The sequence below is a fragment of the Wolffia australiana genome, chromosome 2, assembly GCF_029677425.1.
Source record: "Wolffia australiana isolate 7733 chromosome 2, ASM2967742v1".
Classification (NCBI taxonomy): Eukaryota; Viridiplantae; Streptophyta; class Magnoliopsida; order Alismatales; family Araceae; genus Wolffia; species Wolffia australiana.
The window spans coordinates 22131545-22145480 of NC_135836.1; the positions used below are offsets into that span (position 1 = coordinate 22131545).

The 13936-nt window shown below is 46.7% G+C and overlaps 2 protein-coding genes across 5 annotated transcripts in view; one reads left to right on the forward strand and one right to left on the reverse strand.

Annotated features, from left to right (window-relative positions):
• Positions 1–1161: 1161 nt before the first annotated feature.
• LOC144700112 (E3 ubiquitin-protein ligase RZFP34-like) lies at positions 1162–10789 on the reverse strand. 4 transcript variants are annotated; one of them, XM_078571512.1, is made up of 15 exons: positions 10682–10774; positions 9623–9707; positions 8956–9081; positions 8501–8591; positions 8329–8416; positions 3318–3377; positions 3191–3223; positions 3020–3097; positions 2867–2910; positions 2736–2776; positions 2573–2658; positions 2394–2485; positions 1743–1812; positions 1592–1633; positions 1162–1490 (listed from the first exon to the last, which is right to left on the reverse strand). In XM_078571512.1, exons 4-15 carry the CDS (start codon positions 8578–8580, stop codon positions 1356–1358), a joined length of 849 nt encoding a protein of 282 aa, XP_078427638.1. In that variant the 5' UTR covers positions 8581–8591; positions 8956–9081; positions 9623–9707; positions 10682–10774; the 3' UTR covers positions 1162–1355. The 4 variants fall into 4 exon arrangements, with proteins under 4 accessions (XP_078427638.1, XP_078427639.1, XP_078427637.1 ...); XM_078571513.1 differs by lacking the exon at positions 9623–9707 and having other exon boundaries at positions 2573–2655; positions 10682–10788; XM_078571511.1 differs by lacking the exon at positions 9623–9707 and having other exon boundaries at positions 10682–10788.
• A 144-nt stretch (positions 10790–10933) lies between these two features.
• Positions 10934–13936, forward strand: part of LOC144700114 (uncharacterized) — a 3165-nt gene continuing 162 nt past the window's right edge. The window contains exons 1-5 of the mRNA XM_078571515.1: positions 10934–11159; positions 11638–11729; positions 11841–11919; positions 12400–12494; positions 13801–13896. Of these exons, the coding sequence (XP_078427641.1) occupies positions 10997–11159; positions 11638–11729; positions 11841–11919; positions 12400–12494; positions 13801–13896 (525 nt within the window). The 5' untranslated portion in view covers positions 10934–10996. The remainder of the gene's footprint in view (positions 11160–11637; positions 11730–11840; positions 11920–12399; positions 12495–13800; positions 13897–13936) is intronic.

Consider the following 13936-nt stretch of genomic DNA (forward strand, 5'->3'; position numbering starts at 1 on the left):
ACGATGGACAGGACGGGACAAATTTCATCCCATCCGACATCCGGATTCAGTGCAGGAACGAAGGACGTGACAAATTTTTCGTTCGACGGTACAAAAACCGTCCCGTCCAGTCCTCCTGGGATGAAAAATACAGGGATTTTGATGCAAATTGTCATAGCGAGGCCACATGGCTAGATCTTCACCGTAAGATGTGAATCCGGCGGTTTTTCGTCCAGATTCGTCTGTCTATCGGCCGAGACCTCCAGACGGACGGTTTTTTCATCCCATGGGACAAAAACCGTCCTGTCTGGTGGTCCAAGGGACGAATTTTATCCCGAATTTTGTCCAAACCCTTGGACGGGACAACTGTTTCATCCCAGGACGAAAAAATCATCCCGTCAGCGTTCCCAGCACTATAATTGTAACCGTTGTATTATTTTATTGTGCCATGGTTCCATCAGCCCACTAAGCATTGTTCATAACCTTAACCCTAAATGAAAGGTGTGTGCAGTTCTTTTTCTTCTTCCCCAGTTCCTCTACTTCACAGTCAATTTCTGTCAAATATATAGAAGGCAAGTATCGTCAAATATATAGAAGGCTCCTAAAGTCAAAATTTGATATGGGATTTGGAAGGCAATTTACACTTAAGATTCTATTGCCGTTAAATGGGGGAGTTCTATTTTATCAATTTATCAAAATCTTACAGTCGGTGCCTTATGATATTGATTGCACTCGTAGTAAATAGCAAAGTATTCATAATTGTGGTAGGAATTTCTAAAGAGCCTACTTTCATTGCATTCATAATTGTGATAAAATCCTTGCGTTACCGAACAATATATCAAGATGCATCAAAAGATTCAACACTTTGATCATTGTATGATCAAATCTAGGGCATTGACTTTTGTGCAGAATTTAAGTCTAAGAGAGCACAATGCAGATTTATTCCACACAAGTTCAATCAATCTCATGGATCTAATAAGTTCTTGGCAGCCCCTGCTACCAGACATTGAAGGGTCATGTCTATGAAATAGCCAAATTTATTAGCGACGCTAGTGTTTTATTACAAAATGTTCTTATGGTGGAAACATTTCAGACATAGATAATTCAAATAGTAAGTCACTAAGGAATCAAACACTTAAAGAACAAGGCTTTAATAAAATCTTGAAAACCTTGAAATTCAGATTCACATAAAAATACACTTCTTTATAAAAGCTCAACGTAACTATGTACACCAGGGCAATATTTACAAATTATACAAAAGGACCAAGTTATTCTTTTTTCTTACTAAAATGATGCGAGGATCCACAGCTTTGGGAAATAATATATATCAAAAAGATTAAAATTTGCACCTTTTTTTTCAGATTCAACCTCCATATTCAGCGCACGGAAGCACAAGAAGGGCCTCCTCTCGTCTGTCTAGTATTGTAGGAGCCACAGTTAGGGCACTTGTTGCCCACAATGTGGAAACGGATCTCCGTATTAGCACCACAATCATTGCAAAGGATCCAAATCTGTCAAAACAATATAAATTCAATGAATTAACATTAGTCTGGAAACATTAATTAAGCGGTGCGACATCATTAATTTTTTACTTAAAAAATGGATTTCTAACCATTCGATTCTGGTACATCAGGGGCATCGGGGTGTCGGCAACCTTAGCATTTATAAAAATAGTAAAAAAGATTAAGATTAATAATCATGAACGAGTCGATCCAAGGTGAAATGAAATATAAACCATACAGTTTTAGTTCGTTTCCAGGTACCTCCTGATCGAGCATCTGCCAGACCCCTGACATGTCGCACAAAGATCTCGAGCAAATTGGGCAAACAAAGCTGAAGAGAAGAAGATTAGGAGATTTACTTAATAAGTTTTTACCAAAATCGTCAAAGAATATTTCTCAATCTTTAAAATGCATGGAAAAATAATCTCTACGGAGTGAAAAAGACAAAAAGAGGAACAGATAAGACATAAAGAGAGAGAGTAGATATTTGATAGTGGCTGAGAAGAACACCAGAAGGAGCTAACAACAAAAAATATGGGCTTCGCCTGTTCTCATTTAATTCTAGTCAATACAAATATGATAATTAGCAGTCCACACGTGTGATAGAAAATAAACAGAAAGGAAAGAGAGAGAGGCAACACATTATCATTGATCGCTAGTCTCAGATATGAAAACGTCGAACTTAAGTCGACATTTTCCCCAAATACTGCATCCTTAATCAAACCCATTTTAAATGTCATGAACGCCATTTATATGCGCTGCCTAAGGTAAGAAATATTACCGTCAGTACCAATTATAGCTTCTAACCTAGTGGTAGGCTCCCGAGGCTCAACAGTTTTTTTGCAAAGCTAGAAATTTTAATTTCCTTAAAAAATTTCAGGTTATGGATAAATAAATGTCCCGGAAGCTGACCTCAAATGATCTTGCATCTCTTTCAAGCATTCCAAATGAAGTGTGTGTCCGCACTTTGGGACGCTAATATGTTTGACAGAATCGAATAGATACTGAAGACAAAGACAAAATTTATCAAATTTCCAGGGTTGGTAATACAGGAAAAATAATTGTAGTTGGAGGAAGGTGATTTCCACTACCTCAAAGCAAATTGGGCAATTATGTTGCAATGCCTTCTCTATACATCGATGTGAATCTCTTAATGAATTACTGTAGCAGCATCCTACTTTCAAATGATGTCAATCAGAGAAGTAAAACATAGTATTTCCATTGTTAAATGCCATGAGTATAATTCTAGCTTACCACATCCGGTGCAATGGAAGAACTCTTCTCGACCACCCGTTCTGAAAGAAGGTAATGCCATACGGACAATTTTCAGCACCTTTGGACCAATTTTACGCAGGAGATTAAAGAAATCGTTTATCAGGCCTAACCTGCATATTCCGCATGGTTCACAGTGGAATTGTCTCTTTGAAACCTGAAAAATAAATTAAGAATGGTTTTTTTGAAGAAAAATTAAGAAAGCTTTTCTACAAAAAAAGGAAAAATAGGGACGAAGTAAGATTATTAGTCTCAGTCTTGCTTACATCGTCGTCGAAGAACTTGCACTTTTCGCAGAAATACTCTCCCATGCAGACACCACATGATTCACAATAATGCTGAACCTAAATGCAAGGCAAGAAAGGTTAAGAAAAGAATGATGAAATCTTAATATGATCGATGCATTGATATACACATTTTCTGAGGAAATTACTCACATCTTGCTCTATCTCACAGAGAGAGCAAATGACCTGAAGAAAGAAAATAAGAGTAGACCGATGACGATTACTCTGAACGGCCACCCAATCGAGAATTAATTAATTTTAAGTTGAAATGTGAGCATACCTTCTGCAGTTCATGGCGAGGAATCTCATGTCTCTCTTTTCGATCAACGGCCAGGGAGTTCTAATAAAAAAATAAAGAGTGAAGGATGAAATACTAGTTTTGTTGAACTCCATGCTAGGGCTTGGAGGAAGGAGAGGAAATGAAATCCTTAACTAGAATGTACATGAGGAGGGGTATATATACCCTAGGAGAGAGAGAGGAGAGAATATGAGTTAGTGATAAGTGAGGGAGCCTAGTGGGTTTATAGAACATGACCCAATAGGAGAGTCCTCTCACTAACAGCCCCCCGCAAGCGAGGTATGGATGTCATCCATGCCAAGCTTGGAGGTAGCACGAACAAGGAGAGGATTTGATAATCCCTTCGTGAGAACATCGGCCGCCTGGTCGGATGACGGCACGAAAGACAAGTCGAACAAGCCCTCGTCCATCCGCTCCTTGAAGAAGTAGCGGTTGATCTCCATGTGCTTGATGCGACCCGTCTGGCCCGGATTTTGAGCCAAGGCAATAGCCGATTTGTTGTCACAATAAAAGTGGATCGGACGGGTGTACTCGACGCGAAGTTCGCGGAGCACCCCGTGAATCCACTGAGCCTCAGAGGCCCCATCCGCAAGTGCCCGGTATTCCGCCTCTGCACTCGAACGGGAGACACGATCCTGCTTGCTGCTTTTCCAGCTCACAAGGCCCCCGAAGGCAAAGATGCAAAGACCGGTGGTAGACCGGTAGTCCACAGTCGAGCCTGCATAGTCAGCGTCTGTATATACCTTTACAGTCGGCTCTGAGCTCCGGGGGAAGAGTAAACCCTTCCCGGGACAGCCCTTCAGGTACGCGAGCACCCGGTGAGCGGCCTGACGATGAATCTCATGCGGAGCATGCATGAACTGACTGAGAAGGCTAACTGCATAGCTGATGTCGGGACGGCGTGTGGGTCAGATAGAAGTTTCCCCACCAACTGCTGATATTGATGGGTGCTGACGGCGGAGAGTCACCGGCGCCCAACTTGAGCGTTGGGGTCGATGGGGTCTTCACAGAGCACAGATCGGTCATACCCGTCAAAGTCAGCAGGTCCACCGTATATTTCTGCTGGCTGATGAAGATACCACGAGCCGAGTAGGCCACCTCGAGCCCCAAGAAGTACCGGAGCTGACCAAGGGCCTTGATCTCGAACTCGCGGGCAAGGGAGCGGCTGAGGCGTGAAGCCGCAGTGTCCACCCGGTGATCAGGATGTCGTCCACATAAACGACCAGGATAGCGACCCGGCCGGGCGTGACGGAAGAAGAGAGTGGCTTCCCATTGCTCTGGGTGTACCCTTCGGCGCATGACGGAGCTGAAGCGGCGAACCACATCGCGGTGACTGCTTCAGTCCATACAAGGACTTCAGTCGGCAGACGGTCCCGAGGCCCGAGAGGTAGCCGGAGGATGATGCATGTAGACCTCCTCGGTAAGATCGCCATGAAGGAAGGCGTTCTTAACGTCGAACTGGCGAATCAACCACTCATGATGAGCGGCCAGCGCCAGGAGGAGGCGGACGGTGTCCATCTTCGCGACCGGAGAAAACGTCTCGAAGTAGTCGACGCCGTAGGACTGAGTGAAGCCACGAGCCACGAGCCGCGATTTGCGGCGTTCCAGGGAGCCATCGGCGTTGTGCTTGGGGGTGTGAACCCACTTGCAAGAGACGGCCGTCTTCCCGGGTGGGAGAGGAACCACATCCCACGTGTGGTTTTTGAGCAAGGCGCGCATCTCCTCATCCATCGCCGCTTTCCAATGAGGACAAGCGATAGCATCGGTTAAGCGGCGTGGAACGAAGACAGAGTCGATGCGGGTCAAAAACAGGCGGTAGGGAGTACTCAACCTGGCGAAGGAGCGATAGTGAGAGAGGGGGTAAAGGGGAGTGCGGGTGCACTGGCGGACCCCTTTACGCAAAGCGATAGGCAAGTCAGGGGAGTCATCGTCAGCAGGAGAAGAAGACGACTCGGAAATGGCTGGCGGAAGAGAGGAAGGCGAGGACTCAGCAGACGGGGAGGGAGCGGAAGCAGGAGGCGAGGATTCGGGGGAGGAAGATAATGGAGTAGGCGCAATGGGTGAGGAAGGAAGGCCGACCGGTGGAGGAGAAGAAGAGGAGGATGGAACGACTGTGGGAGGAGAGACGACGGTGGGAGGAAAGGGAGCAGCGGGCTCCAGAACCAGATCCGGCTCCAAGGGAGGGGCCGGAGGAGATGTGGGAGAGAAGACGTCTCGTGGAGAATCCCATGGGCGGTGAAATACGAGGTCAATTCCTGGTTGACGTAGTCCCGCGCATTGTCGGACCGGAACCGCTGAATAGTCCGGCCAAACTGAGTCTGAAGCATGGTGCAGAAGGCTTGAACAGTCGAGGAGACGGCGCTCTTGGACGGCAACAAGTAGGTCCACGTGTAACGGGTGGCCTCATCAACAAAGATCAAGAACCACCGGTGTCCCTTCAGGCTGGCCTGTCGCGACGGACCCCATACATCGCTATGAATGCGATATAAGGGAACATCACTATGAGAAGTCGACGGAGGGAAGGAGGCCCGGCGATGCTTCGCCAGTTTGCATGCATCACAAACAACAGAAGAGAGGTCAAGCCAGTACACAATGTCGGAAAAGTCTTTTCAAAACATGGAAAGACGGATGCCCGAGCCGCTGGTGAGTGAGTAGAAGCCGCTGCCGCTGGTCTCGATTGTCAACAAGCACCGCTGCACGGGTTCCCGACCGCCCCTCTCGTCCAACAGCAGTAGGCCATCCGAGCGCCTAATTCGCAAAGTCTTCCCCACCTTGTCAGTCAAAAGATCCCATCAGACTGAATGTGGAACGAGCAATGGACCGCATCGGCGAGTCGCTGCGGTGACATAAGTAAGGTCTGAAGGGACGGAACATGAAGGACGTTGTGAATGATACCAAGGCCATCCACATGGATCGACCCGATACCAGTCACGCGAAGTCGTCCCCCCACCCGCCGTGTGGACAGCTCGACCACCAAGGTGCCGCTCGTAGGACAGAAACCGGTGGTTGAACGGGGTCATATGCTCTGTGGCCCCAGTATCAAGCACCCAGGTGGTATCCAAACGGCGAAGGGAGGTTGGAGGGCCGAGTGGCCACAATACCGCTGATCTGACTTGGGAAGGAAGAACGCAGCGAAATCACTGAAGTGAGCCACGGTAGGCTGTGAAGAAGACCCGGTCTGCAGGGCAGCCAGCTGGGAGCTGAGACGGACAAGTTCGGCAGTCAGCTGGTCATTAGTCATGGCTGGATGGCTAGAGCTAGAGGGCGACGGGGCGGTGCCTGGGCAAGATGGGCTCGGCTGCGGGACCGGCGAGACGACGAGGCAGGAGCTGATGACGACGAGGGGCGACCTCCGGATCCCGGTACTGTCAAAAATTTCTTGATGCACCGGGCCTCAAGATGATTCGCTTGCCGCAGAGGGAGCAAACCCACGGTGCGAGAGCCCGAAGAAGGCTTGGGCAGCAAGGGAGGTTGCTCCGTGAGGGCGACAGGAGGGCAGCACTCTCGCGGGGACTCGGCAGGCAGGTCCAGCAGCGGGCGTTGGCGGCGAAGGCTGCTTTCAACCTCCGTCAACTCCTTAACCAGACCATCGAAGTCGGAAGAGGAGTGCAGGGTGAAGAGCCCGGCGCTGACATCCGCATATTCCGGATTCAGCTTGTCGAGAAATGACATGTAGCGGAGCTTGAGAGCATGGCGGCGGTCGACGCAATTCGGATCCCCCACCGGCATGTAATAGTCCACCTCGCGCCACAGGGCTTGGTGGGCAAGGCTATAGTCCATAATGGACATGGTGCCATGTCGGAGTACACTCGCCCGCTCGGCCAAAGTAAAGATCTTCCAGTCATCAGCATCATGCCCGCAGTAGCGACGAGCGTGCTCCCAGATCTCCCGCGGAGTCGTCAGGTGGAGGAACTTGTCATAGACCTCCCGAGAGAGTGTGAGTCAAGAGCCAGGAGTGGACGGCACTGCTCGGCACTCCAGGCCGGGAAATGCGGGTCCGTGACGGGAAGGGGCTGGCAGGTGAGATGTTTCTGAGCAGACGGCGCGCAGAGTGTACTCGGCGAACTTCAGCCACGACATCAAGTTCGGAGCACTGAGACGGCAGTTATCCGGAGCCGGAGGGAGAGGAGCACCGATTTTCGGCGACGGGAGTTCCCGGGCAAAGTCAGCCGCGGTGAAATCTGCTTGGGTTGACGTCGGGGCGGTGGATGCGACGGATCACTGCCCATGCTGGAGGTAGTCGACATGACTGCAAACAGCAGCAGCGCAGCGAACGGCGAACCGAACACGTCCGAAGACGGTTGCTTGCGGGCGGCGGTCCGCGGCGCTGCTCGCGGCGCTGCTCGCGGGCGGTGCTCGCGGGCGGCTGCTATGGCGGCGCTGCTCGCGCGCTGCTCGCGGGCGGCTACTTGCGGCGGCGCGGCGAAGCGCCCGCGGCGGCGCTCGCGGCGCTGCTCGCGGGCGCTGCTTGCGGGCGGCTGCTCGCGGGCGGCTGCTTGCGGGCGGCGGCTTGCGGGCGGGCGCTCCGTGCGGCGCTGCTCGCGGCGCTGCTCGCGGCGCTGCTGCGGGCTGCTGCGGGCGGCGGCTTGCGGCGGCGCTCGTGCGGGCGCTGCTCGCGGGCGGCGGCTTGCGGGCGGCTGCTTGCGGGCGACGGCGCTTCTTGCGTGCGAGCAAGGAGAAGATTGAAGAAGAAGAAGAAGAAGAAGAAGAAGAAGCCCGCACACAGGCTTAGGGCTAGAGATGGGGATCAAGAGCTTGGCTCTGATACCATGTTGAACTCCATGCTAGGGCTTGGAGGAAGGAGAGGAAATGAAATCCTTAACTAGAATGTACATGAGGAGGGGTATATATACCCTAGGAGAGAGAGAGGAGAGAATATGAGTTAGTGATAAGTGAGGGAGCCTAGTGGGTTTATAGAACATGACCCAATAGGAGAGTCCTCTCACTAACAAGTTTAAATCCTATCAGATTAAGAAGATTTCTGAAGCAAAACCTTGATTTCGTTGTGGCAATGCCTGCAATCAAAGACCTCATTGCAGCAGGGCGAACGTATTTTGCACCTTCTTCTATAATGGGAACACCTGAAATCACATCCCTAACTGCCACATTATTCGAACATTCAATAATCACAAGATAAGAAGTCTGAAATTTAATAAGCATGGTACCCGAAAATCCCACGTCCCCTGTCCAGCAGATTGTCATGATTTGTCATTGAATCATAAACCTGTCCACAATAGCCTTCCATGTTCCCTCAGCCTATAAGGAAACAAGATAATACACATTGAGATTAAAATTCAGGTGAGACCCATACCGAGAGTATTAACAATGTCTATTACTTTTATATCTAATGAAAGAAGTAATTCTAGTCTCAGAACTCTAGATTTAGATGTATAAGAGGAAAATCTCACGATTTAATGCCAGTGATTTCTATATAAGAGGAAAATCTCATGATTTAGGTGTTAGTAATAAATACTGACATTTATTAATTTAGAGAGAAATTGTTGCAAATTAAATTATAGAAACTGGACCAAAATATGGTGCAGACGATCACAAAACACGACCAATAATCAAAACCACAGGCGAAATTGCCAAAATCACTATTTAAAAAAAAATTAACTACCTGATTTCACGGATGACAATGTTGAAACTTGATGTCGAAACTTTCTTCCTACCTTTTCCGCGTCCTACTTCACAGTTCCACAACTATCGTCCGTGGTTAAAAATAGAAAGCTACTGGCAATACGTCCTGAAAGCAAATAGATCACATCTGATCGTCAAAACCTGATCAAAGTGAATAAACAGCGCGCGAGAATGTCGTAGTCCTGAGGAGTCATCACAGAAGACCCGGTCAACAAGGATCAGTCAATGAAGGAGCCTATGGTAAAAATTAACTAATTCTTGAGCATCTTAGGGTTAAAACACCCCTTGTAAAGCCATTAGGAGAACATCATTTGATGAATGATCATTTTGTGGTTGTTTGCCAAGAACTCCTGATTCGGAAATTCTTGAGGGTTTGTTCACCTATTGCTCTCTCTTCTTCTTTCTTACATCTTCGATCTTTGCCATTCTCTCTCTCATCCTATTTCTTTTGTAGAAACATTATCGCTCTCTGTTTCCTCTCTCTTCTTTTGATTTCTTACACGATCCTTTGTATTGAAACATTATCTTACTCACTTTAGCAGTTAAAAAAAGCTATGAAAAACAAACAACACTTCTCAAATCAAAACATCTGATGATTAGAATTTGATCAACGTGAATAAACAACATGTCGATACTTCATTTTGAACCTTATTTATTCTCCTTCTCGTTATCCTCCATTACTTCATTCTATTAGGCGGTTAAAGACAACAAGAGAGTCGCGAACAAAAGTTCCTGGAAGAAAATCAACAAAATCTGTTTGTCAAAAAATGATCCAAGCGAATAAACAAATCAGTCGCGACTTTGTGTCAAAACATAATTTTACTCTGCTCATTCTCTTACCGCACTCTACTCCCCTCTGCGGTTCAAAACAACTAGAAAGCAATAAACAAGACGGCCTAAAGGTAAAGAAACCTGTTCGATTTAAACAGCTTACACGCTGTGCTAAAAGCTTTCGCTGATAGCAAGGGCGCTACTTTCCACCTTTAAGCAGGATGTTGTTCTTCAACAAAACCAAATCTGACGATCAAAATCTGATCAGATCCAATAAAAAACACGTCGAGACTTTATCCTTGCTTTACTCTCCTCATTATCTCCCCCCATTCCGCTCTCTTCAGCGTTTAAAAACAACTAGAATCAGCGAAACCGCATCTGATGATCAAAACCTGATCAATGCGAATAGACAACGTGTCTACACTACGTGCCAAAAACCAAATTTGACTCTCCTCCACGTAATATTGCACAATTCTACTTTCATCCATGGTTAAAAGCAAATGAGCGACCAAAAAACTTCCGAAAATCAAATAAACAACAGCTGCTGATCAAAACCTGATCCAAGCGAATCAAAACCACGTCGTGACGTCGAGTCAAAACCTAGATTTTCTCTCTTCCTCGTTATCTTCCACAACTCTACTCTCATCCGCGAGTAAAAATAGCTAAAAAGCAACTAACAACGCGTCCCAAAATAAAGAAAAAACAACATCTGCTGATCAAAACCAGATCCAAGAGAATAAACAACACGTCACGAGTAGATGTCAAAGCCTCAATTTACTCTCTTCCTCGTCATCTTCCCAGCTCTACTCTCATCTGGGACTATAAACAACTAGAAAGCAACGAACAAAACGTCCCCGAAATCAAATAAACAACACCTGACAATCAACACCACTAACATCATCGCCAAAAACACTAACTACAGATAGAAAATTCACCTGATTTCTCGGATTTGCGGCAGCGTCGAACTTCAACTCAAGCGGGAGCACACTCCCGCGAGAACGCTCCGATTCACATTTATGCCGTCGGAGATCGTTGGCGATCGATACGAACAATTTAAATTGATGTGGCCTCCACGTCAGACAGTCCACGTGTCGAGTTTCCACGCTTCTGGAATATGGGCCGGATCAAAGCCTTATTGGGCTGATCGAGCCAGTTCGGCCCATGTATAAATATCTGCCAGGGCGTTGTGCGTAGGCTAGGTTTTCGAAATTTTCCGGCGCGGAGGTTGATCTCGAGCTCGCGGAGCGGTCATGGCGGTTCCCGGAAGGCAGAACGGGTTGGAAGAGGAGGAAGATGACGGAGTTCTCATGGATGAAGCCTGGAGCGACCCGGAACTCGATATTCCTTCTCATCTTCTTGATTTCGCTGCCGCCGCGCAAACTGGAGATGTTGACGCTCTACGATTGGCGCTCGGTATTCACTTTCCCATCTTTTCTCTGTGAGTGATCGATTGGATCCTAGATCGTCTGATGGTTGATTATGCTAGCCTCAAGTTTCTAATCTTGCATCAAAAACTTTCAATCTGAGTGCCCGATGTTTGAATTATATTTTATATGGTTAATCTTCTTTTCCGCCCTCAGCACGGGATTCAATAAATTTCTTATCCTGGAATGAAAGAAATGAAAAATGAGCGGCTCAGCTTGCCTCCCGGTCACGGTTTCAAATGCATTTCGTAAAGTGAAAAAGGGATAGCTTTTGCCTGGCCTTTGATTCGGTTATATTTCTCATGATGCTTGGGAGAAATTCAATGAACCGATTGCTTTAAACGTGTGTGCGCTTTCCCTGATCTTCATTCCCTAGTTTTGCTTTTGTAATTTTTAGATAATTCCGGTCCAGCATTTAAGTTTATGAAAGATATCACTGGAAATTATCTCATTTACATTGATTTCAGATCATTTATCCGGTTCCATAGACGAACCTCTCGAAGATGGAGACACAGCTCTTCACTCGTGCTGCTTATATGGCTACTTACCCTGCGTTAAGGTTCGCTATTAAAGTCCCGAGTTGCCTTTAATTAATTTCCTCTGCTATTCTATAATTACCGTTTGCTTCCAGAACCCTGATATTTATCGAGTTTATTTAATTTAATTGTAGTTACTGCTCGAACGAGGGGCCAGCTTAGAGCCCAAGGACGAGGAAGGGGCTATCCCTCTCCATGATGCCTGCGCAGGAGGTATATCAATTTTCTGTCAATCACAATCACTATCCTGATCAATCGGATAGATCAGTTTGATTGGTGAATCAATTGGATTTTGCTCTTGAGTTTTTCGATCATTTAAAAATTCTCCCTCTCTTTCTCTCTCTGCCTCACACACACACACTGACAAATACCGATGGGGCTTTCCACTTAATGGGCCAGTAGATTAATGATTCGTTTAGATGATCCCTCAATCTTTATTGATGAACTGATTTGACTGGACCAGTCGATCGATCCGATTTTGATATTGTAATGTTTAATTACTTTTAAAGATTTCCTTTCCGTCTCTTTCTTAAACACACACACATGCACACAACCCCTTTGTCATAGCCATTCCACTTAATGGGCTGATCTGGGCCGATGATCGATTTCCTGGAAAAACCCTCTTTATCAAATCAGCCTATCCGATACAGATCTTGATCTCTACTCGCATCTATTCACCCAAGGCATCTCCAGGATTCGTGGACATCGTGCAACTCTTGCTCGACGCAGCTGGGAACACTGAGGACATCAAGCGGATGCTAGACACAGTTGACTCAGAGAATGAAACTGTAAGTTGTCAAATGTCCTCTGAATGCTTATACTTCCGGGACGCGGACGGGACGAAGATTTCGTCCCGGGACGAAATTTTCGTCCCGTCCAGCGCTCCGGACGAAATATTGGACGAAATTTCGTCCGGGGTACCCCGGACGAGACGAATGTTCATCCCGTAGGACGGAAAGTTCGTTCGTCCGGGGTGTTCGGACTGTGGACGACCGACCTGGACGATGTTTTTTTCTTATTTACTGTGAGAATGACCTTGAAATAATTTAACAGCCTCTTTTTACTATTAACATAAACATCCTCTATTTACTATTTTATTTACCTAAATCTGACATTTAAATTCAACTCCAAGAAATTTGATCGACGATTGAAGGAGATTTGATCGATAACTAATCTGATAGAAAGATCAGTAGATACGTACATACATAGATAGATAGATAGATAGAAAATCAGATAGATAGATAGCTAGATAGATAGATACCAAGATCGACTGTTAGATAGATAGATAGATCGATTATTAGATAGAAAGATCTATAGAAAATCCGATAGAAATACCAATAGATACTTAGATACATAGATAGATAGATAGATAGGTAGATAGAAAGCTACATAGAAAGTTCGATAGATGGCTAGATCGACAGATAGATAGATAGAAAGATCTTCAGATAGATACAAAGATAGATAGAACATTAGATAGAAAGATCGATAGAAAATCCGCCAGAACGATCGATAGATAGGTACCTTGCCGGCGGCGCGCTTTCGCTTCTCTGTCACGATGACACCGACTTCCAAAAGAAAGAAGACCAAGAGTATTGCCTTCCGAAGTTCCGATGGTACTCCAAGGGAAGAATCGTGCTCCCGCTGAATCTCTTTCAAAGGACTAGGGCTGGCGGCGTGTTTCTCTCTTTAATTTCGTCCCTAGGGGACGAAATTTTGTCCCAGAGCCTTTGGATGGTCCGAAACTTCGTCCAGGATAGGTAGGACGGGACGGTCCCGGACGACACTTCGTCCCGTCCTTCGTCCCGGGGGAACTGCTGGACGTCAGCCGGGACGAAGTTCGTCCCGTCTCGTCCAGCGTCCTCGTCCGGGTCGATCCGGAATTATATGAATGCTTTTCACATCCATCATCATCACCCTCGTCATTGTCATCATTATCATCATCACCGTCATCATCGTTACCATTAGAATCAGAATTGGCATTGTCAAATGTATCATCATCGCCATCATCGGCATTGTCATTTCCATTATCATCTGTGTCCTTGTCCTCGTCATCATCATCATTGGCGTCTTCATTGTTATCGTCGTCGTGTGCAGGCCCTTCACCATGCGGCCCGGGGCGAGCATCTCGAGGTGGTTCAACTACTTCTGAAGGCCGGCGCCTCCCCTCTTAAGCAAAATATATACGGAAAGGTAGGTGTGAACCTTATTGAATCAGCCAAATTAAATGAAT